The sequence below is a fragment of the Malus domestica genome, chromosome 17 (assembly GCF_042453785.1).
Source record: "Malus domestica chromosome 17, GDT2T_hap1".
NCBI classification, from domain to species: Eukaryota; Viridiplantae; Streptophyta; class Magnoliopsida; order Rosales; family Rosaceae; genus Malus; species Malus domestica.
Genome location: NC_091677.1, coordinates 25,054,487 through 25,062,629, shown reverse-complemented (window position 1 = coordinate 25,062,629; position 8,143 = coordinate 25,054,487). Strand labels below are relative to the sequence as shown.

Genomic DNA, 8,143 nt, shown 5'->3' with positions numbered 1-8,143 from the left:
AAAAAAAAGGCAATTGATTTCCATTGAAAAATTTCATTACATCTGCATACATGTAGAATTTGCACGATAATTGTACCCTATTTACTCGAAAGTGCAACATTGTTTCAAAAAAACAAAAAAAAGCTTGCGCCTACACCAGCAGCAATTTCCAACACATTTCGTTGCATATAAGGCGCAATCCGTTTTAGCATAACTATATTTTGCAAAACCACACTCTGCATATCAAGCTAATCCAAATGCTACACGGTATGCATTCGGCAGAAGATTTTCTCTGAGATTGCATTATGAACCTTTTCGGCTCCGACTGCCAGAACCAGCCAGACTCCTTGCACTGACAGATTCAGTTGGATGAAACAAGTCCCTGTGCCCCAACGGAGCACTTCCACGGAGTACAGGCGATGAAACTGGACGAGGAGATCCTGAGTTTGACTCGCTTGTTCTATGCATCTCGGTTTCCAAATTCTTCACTTCATCGGTGAGCACTGCTAACTGTTTCAGCAAAGGCCATTCATTTATAAATATAGTTTACACGAGAAAGACAACTATGTCATAATGTCACAAACTACAGACCAAAAAAATTGAAATTTGAGCATGGCCAAGGACCATAGAGATGGCACCATTAGGTCAGTCATCATGTATGTCCAGTGTTAAAGGAAATGCACTTTGAGTCGTAAATGAGTTTGTAACACGAAATAGAAGTCTCAGGTTTAAATTATTAAATGTCTCAAGCTCAAGATGGAATTTTCAAATCAATCAAACTCCGTTGAAACTCCATCAAACTTGAACACTTTTGAGATTAACAAAACATCCTTACTATCTACAAATTGCATGGTATTATACCCGAGTTTCATTCTCTCTTAACCGACATTGCAGTGCACTTATGGCAGGACTCAAACTGCATAGGATTAAAAACAAAGTTAAAGTACAAAAAAAAGATAAAGACCAGGCATAAACAGCTAATACAGAGATGGGAGTATAATTCTGACCAATATTCGATTAATTTGCACATGGAAGACTGGTACATTGATGTATGGTGTATGAAAGTAAGTGGATGCACTTTCCCATCCCTAAGCAAAACCAAAGCCCATTAGAATCAACACTGGGTTGATTAATATAAAGTGAAGGAATATCAATGTATCACCTCATATTTTGCAAGATTGCTTGGTTATAAGCCGCTTGCTCCTCTTCATACAGTACTCGTTGCAATTCTGTGAATGACATTAAAGGTGAATCGAGCTTAACAAGAGATGAGGTCGGTAAAACATGAAGAGGAACTTCTTTCCTGACATACTCGGCACCACTGCAAGCAAAAACAGGAAGAAGGAAAGAAAATAAGGATTAGAAATTCAAAATTCTCTTTTATGACAGCATAATGGAATTAGACATTGTTCATTAATTGGCTAAGCATCGGCGTAACCAGGAGCATGCTGAGGTTCATATATAATTGTGGATGGTCTTGTTCTTTCTTTTCTTTGACATCAGGGGCTCAGAAATATGGATCTTAAAATCAAAGAACATAGCCAACTAAATGACTCCTCCAAGAGACACCAATATCTATTAATCAAACCATTCACATTTAGGATAACAACAAGCCCATCGGCTCCCAATAAACATGAAGAAGATTATGGTGCTTTAATGAATCACCATCGATGCATTTTATAAAAGCAACATAAATACACCCAAAATTTGTACAACATCATTTATCATATCCAAACTGAAATCTCAACTTCAAATTGATGCAAGAAAACATGCAGATGCTAGAACTAGTCATTTATTCTTCATGCGTGAGTGAAGAGAGATGTAAGCTGAATACATAGAAAACAATTCATCAAGTAAACAATCGGAAGAGATAGAAAAGAATCAGGATAAAGAGGAACAACACTATTCTTGCAGGGACCCAAAATAAATTAAAACACTGGACCATTCCTCCAGTCAATTGGTTTTTAGATAAGACAATGGATTTATAGCAAGAAGTCAGAGACTTGAGAATCGCTAAATTCTGGAAATTTACTCGGTTCTTTTCAATGAATTTTAGGCAGCTATAGCAATGCTGCTAAGTCTGCTGCCAGACAAAATGTCTACTATTGGAACCTATTCTACAATTAGCAAAGCTAAATACTCTTGTTAAAACATTGATAACATGCTAGGGAATTATACTAAAATTATGAATCTTTATATTGTGTAATGAGGACAGACTTAATCTTACTCCAATTGAATTTGTTTGGGAAGTTTTATGGAAAAAGATCTGAATTTCTGTCATGGTATAACATTTAGGGGAGCGAATGCATGAGTAGAAATTTGCCCACTGGTTGAACTAAAGGCAAATCACAAGCATTCCCAGCACCAATCACACAGTTTTACACAACGACAATAATAAGGATAACAGGTATCAAGTAGAACCCATGCAAACCTCATATCCAAGTTAGAACGGTGCATTGCTTCTTGCATACTCTCTGACATATCCATGGGATCTATATCGCCAATGATGTTGCTTGATGTGTCAGTCTGGTAGTTTCCTCCAACTCTTCCTAGATGACTTGCATCTGCATTAGCAAAGAGAAGCCCTAGGTCTGAGGACCTTCCCCCACCCTAAAAAAAATCAAGTAATTTAGGGATAGTACAAAATGGACCGGCATGAAAACGGGATCTCTAGACAAGCAAGTATGCAACAAGAACTATCACAAGTAGAATAGAGAAGGCTCATTTGAATGGAGCTCCTATCACATTCTTTGACTTGAGGCACCAACAAAAGCAATCAGGGAAAAAAGCTAAACTCATTACTTATTTTCTTTCTTCATGGCCCTATAATATACTGGGTCACATGCCTTCCACGATTCATATATGAGATGGCCACTGAGTTTGTTGGAAAGAATAGCTGGAAATATGAATTAATTTAACTGTTATAGGCCAAAATGCACTCCTATTAACAATAACCTATTAATCAAATTGAACGGAATTTTGACACTTATTCTCATTATTCATATTTCCAGTGCCACGGTAATATGAATGAATAATGACCACAAAGATGCATAGGCCATCAGGTATCTGCAAAAAACCTAAGTTTTAAATTTAATGTGAAAGGACAGAAACTAGTTTCATCATTCATGACACTTCAAGACATCAATACAGTCCATACTTGAAGAACTATAATCATGCATTTATTCAGTGAAACAAGTGGTGAGACTGCAGCTATCATCCATCATCAACTAACATGTTTTTTTTCCTTCCTTTTCTCATTTTTAATAAAATAGATATAATACCTTTATAGTTCCAGAAGTTCTTGAATCAGCTGTGTCTTGTTCAGGACTCCCTGCTCTAGTTAAGGTGGATCTCGCTGGTACATTTTCTGAGGTACTTAAAGACGATTCAACTTCTATAACCGGACTTTTATGTATAGGAGATAAAGATATGGGTCTTGACATGTGATGCTGCTTCCCATCTGAGGACTGAAATGCAATGACTTGGATTCGCCCAACCTGAAAATACCGAGTATGACTAAAGAATCTAGAAGTTGATACCATTTACAAATACCATTTATAATGTGAACCTTGTTTATATCTTCACTAAAACAGGAAAATATGAGCCCAATAAACCCAGAATCTAGAAGTTGATACATTGCCTGCGTCCGCACGTCTGCACAAAGTAGAACACAGCTGTAATATCGGTCTCCAGCAATTGACTATGATAGCATGTCTAACAAATAACCACATCTGATCCAAATATTAGAAAGAGTGCAACACTATTCAAGAGATTAATGTTGAGTAACAGCATGACATATACAGACACACATATATATATATATATATGGGTATCACGTCATGAGCCACAGATCAAACCATATTTTGACATATCTAATGGTGGCCATATGGCAAAAAGAAGAAGGCAATCCTTTATTGATTTATTAGAAAAATTAGCTTGCTGCATTATGGACAAGGTTAGCCTTTTAATCTCTCTACTTATTTGTAAAGTCTCCTCTATCAACTTATGTCTCTCCCTTGGACCATTATCATTCTCTCTGCACCTTCTTCCACCTTGAAACACAACAGAAAAAGCAACTGCACTGATGGTAGACTATAACCATGCCATCAATCACAATATCACATCAAGGCCCAAAAAAATTACAAAGAATAATTTCAAACTGTTGGTTTACAGTTATTCAAAAAGTAAACTCTGATACGACACTGTGATCCAATATCACAGCATGGCTTCTAACTTCATGTTCCATCTATCTGTGCATGCACTCTTGGTTAAAACAGGCAAAATTTCCCTGATCCAAAAACCAACCCATGATTTCCAGCCACCTCAAAGTATTGAATAGAACCTACATATCTGGCAGAGGTTGTGTAGATTCATCATATTTCATACCACTCCCAGGAAGGTGATTAGTTATCCACGAACATATTGAGGTTTCAATTATTCAGTAGCTTTTGATACTTTCCCAAGTTGTCTTATAAGTTATAACTAAGCTCTACTATTGTTAGCCCAACCTCATGAACGAATGTGCTAATGAGTACAATGACACAAAGCTTGAGTATTCAGATAACACCCACCAACATGAGATGGGAGAACTGTAATATGAGGATGTGAATGGTACCACCCAATCACTCTAGTTGTTCTTCCAGTTGACAGTGTCATTCTGTGGTATAGAGTTAAGTACACAAAATCATGAATAACCCTTAAAAGTAAAGATAATAAAAAGAAGTGCTACATGCAAATACCATGAACACAACAATCATGAATAGCCATAATGCTAAAGGATGTAAATGTTGAACCAACTGCACATATCTCTAAGAGCTCGTGCATCTTACAGTTTTTTCTAATTGCCTGATACTGTTGAGCCCCCACTTTTTTGTGGATAAAAAATTATATCACCATTTAAAGCAAAACAGTGAAAACTATGATACAAAAAACCCTAATACATGAAATAAGTACAGCACAAATCTAACGCGACAGTTTATGGTGACTGACTACACCATGTAGTTTAAGGAAGCTAGGGTTACTTGTCAAGGAGTCCTAGTAATAAATGTTAAGCATGTCTTTGAATATCTTCCTTCTTCAGCTTATCATTAGTTTAGGGGACTGGACTGAAGTTCATTGAGGATAAGTTCACCAAACAAGAAAATTATGCTTATTGTAAAAAGACTATAGTGCTCCCCTTAAACCAGAGCACTTTTATACTTGGAGATCACCAACTGTAATGTTTAATCATGAGGGTAACGGCAGCTATTTTTTCTCTTTGTGGTCATAATGATAACTAATTTAGAGATATGAGGGATCTTTTTGTTGTTTTCATGTGGTAAGTATGCAAATATCAAAAGATATGAATATAAAAAAGACAATGAAAAAACACTTTAAACACATAAAGGATATCTCGGCCTGGGCTGATGCAGCAGCCAACTGCTCAGGATTAGTCTCCACACGATCCTTCCTCCGATCAGATCGTGTCTGAGGTGATGCTCCCCAAATTAGTGCTGTCACACTGCCATTTACGGAGTTCTGAAATTTCCACCATCATGGGGAGAGAAATGTTATAACCATAAGACAATAGATAAAGCTATGATATAACGGGAAAACAAGACAAAGAGGACAAATACATACATGAAATTTGTTCTATATATCACAACTACATTGACGTGTCCATCTATGTATCACCTTCAGAATTGGATTCACCAGAAAAAAAAATGATAAGAACTTCTCATTTGGAGTAGACTGTAAAACATGCAATTATTTTTCAGGGTATTTCGAGACAGAGTAAAATAAATTTCAAGTCGCACAGATCATTAGGCCAAATACTGGGAGCATTCCACTTAAATTGGCACACCTGAAGGACCCAAAAAACCAACATAACAGATGAAACCAGAAACTGCCTACGCTTCATATCTAGAATCCAAGGATGGAACACAAGACACAAGCCTTCAGTCTGACCAGAGTGAATGGCATTACAAAAGAATTTCAATGGAAGGGATCTTCGAGCGCACAGCATCAAAGATCTTGTGGACTGCAACATATTGACAGAACCATTGAATCAGAACTCTAAGTCAATCAAATATTAGCAATCGGCAACCAGATACAGTGGTGGCGGTGAAATCTGTACTGGATGACTGACTCAACTAACCTAAACAAAAGAGGCTTATTAGTTGAAATGCCCCCTGAAATTGCCATTGAGTCTCAGTTTACCCCTTGAAATTGGTTTTGTCTCACTTTGCCCTTTGAAATTGACATTTTCAACTCTTTTGTCTCACTTTACCCACTTTTGTAATGGACTATTAATTTTAAGGGTATTTTAGACATTTCAGTTTTTACACATTTATTTACCTCTAGCCTACTCACTAAACAAGTCTCAATTTTATTTTTGAAAACTCTAAGGCCCCGTTTGGGATTGAGGTGATTTTAAAAAAAGCCACTGTGAAAAAAAGCTGAGGGTCATTTTTGTGTTTGGTAAACTGAAAAAAAAGGGCTTATTTTGGAAGCTGCTGTGAGAATAAGCTGAAAATAAAAGGAAAAGCTGAAGCTGCTATTTGCTGCTTTGAAAAAAAGCCAGTTTTTTCAAAGCACACAGAGCTACAGTGCTCCTTTAATGAAAAGACACACTATCATCCTGATTTTTTTTCCAAAAGCACTTTCACAAAAAAGTTTACCAAACACTCTACTGGCTTTATTTCACAGCCGCTTATTCTCACAGCACAGCCGCTTATTCTTACAGCAGCTTTTTTTCAAAGCACAGCAATACCAAACCAGCCCTAATTCAAACGCATAAATTTTGGGCATTTTTAAAAATAAACTATTCAATCAATAAAAAAATTCCGAGCAACAAAAAATCATTGTATCAACCAAAATAAGGGTTACATTTGTTCATAGTGTCATTTCAATTGCAAGACATCCATGTATTGGCTTGAAACTTTACAATTGAAAAATATTCATTACAACAAAATCATACCATTAAGCTATCCTATCCAAAATACTTCCCAAACCAAAAAAAATCATTTAAAGCAAATGTGCACAGTTTGAACAAGCTAATGCGTAGTGCTCAACAATGTGAATTTTTTTTGTTTCAAATTGTGCACATTTGCTTTAAATGATTTTTTTGGTTTGGGAAGTATTTTGGATAGAAATAGATGAGTTAACCTGCTGATTTGGTAGAAAATCAGGCTGAAGCTTCCCTTATTTTCTCTATGAATGTTCTAATGTTAGTCCTATGGCTTGAAGAAGCTTTCCCATTTAATTTTATAATGCAACTGAGATTTCAAAATTTATCTGGACTTAGCAAGCTGATAGCTGAATGGGAATATACGAACAACCAAATGAATAGCAGTCACTCGAAGCAAACATAACAATTCCGAGAAACCTAGTAGTTTAAAACCAATTTCAAGTAACTATCTCAAACAAATCGCATTCAGCACAAATTCTGTACTCTGTTCCCAGAATAAAACTCATTGAATCACAATCGTCAGGGTGAAACCACCGAAAACTTATCTAGTTAAAAGAAACAAAGAGAGCAACGAGTACTATGATTTGATATAACCCAAATTACCAATTACCAATTCCCAGTACCCCAATTTCACACTCCTCGAAAAAATAAATCAATAAATTACTAAAATTTGAAGAAACCCCATTTCAGAAAACAACCCAAAACCCACAAATTTGCAGACAACTCCAGCTCTAAATTCATTCCAAGCGTCAAACCCATGAAGCAATTTCAATTTTCAACACCCAAAGAAATGAAGAATTCAGCAGACAATAAGAAAACCTAACATGCGCATAACAGAAATGGAAGAAGCTGAACAAATTGGAAGATGGCAAATGGCAGAGAGTGTAACCTCAATGTCACCAAGCAGGAGGCCCATGATCTCCTCCGTCTCGGTGGACAATGCGTGAGTGAGGCACGTCAGCCACACGTCCTCCGACATTTTCACAGACGCCAAAGACATTCTCTCTCTCTCACTAAAAATTCTATTTGCAGGCTCGGAAGAGGAAGAAGAAGAAGAAGAGCGAGAAGGCTGTAAAAAGGCAAAGGGGATGGGAAGGGCGAGGGCAGACAATCTGCCTCCCCCCGTTAAAGGGCTTTCTTACTAAAACAGTAGAAGATCTCTGGCTTTTTCTTGGGCGCTGGTCATGTACGATAAGTTATAGAGTGTTTATCGTG

General features: G+C 36.8%; 1 protein-coding gene across 1 annotated transcript; it reads right to left on the bottom strand.

Annotated features, from left to right (window-relative positions):
• LOC103410580 (uncharacterized) lies at positions 1–8,143 on the bottom strand. Its single transcript, XM_008349263.4, has 10 exons — positions 7,818–8,143; positions 5,371–5,496; positions 4,551–4,638; positions 3,548–3,633; positions 3,261–3,476; positions 2,411–2,589; positions 1,142–1,300; positions 987–1,067; positions 841–895; positions 1–489 (listed from the first exon to the last, which is right to left on the bottom strand). The coding sequence occupies exons 1-10, from the start codon at positions 7,926–7,928 to the stop codon at positions 283–285; spliced, it is 1,308 nt and encodes a 435-aa protein (XP_008347485.1). The 5' UTR covers positions 7,929–8,143; the 3' UTR covers positions 1–282.

What these genes read in the sequence shown, in the direction of transcription:
- LOC103410580 (XM_008349263.4), bottom strand. Translation starts at nt 7,928, where the DNA reads ATGTCTTTGGCGTCTGTGAAAATGTCGGAGGACGTGTGGCTGACGTGC. An exon ending in TCCTGCTTGGTGACATTGAG is followed by an intron (nt 5,497 to 7,817) that starts GTTACACTCTCT and finishes TGGAAATTTCAG; the next exon opens with AACTCCGTAAATGGCAGTGT. An exon ending in CGTTCTAACTTGGATATGAG is followed by an intron (nt 1,301 to 2,410) that starts GTTTGCATGGGT and finishes TTTTGCTTGCAG; the next exon opens with TGGTGCCGAGTATGTCAGGA.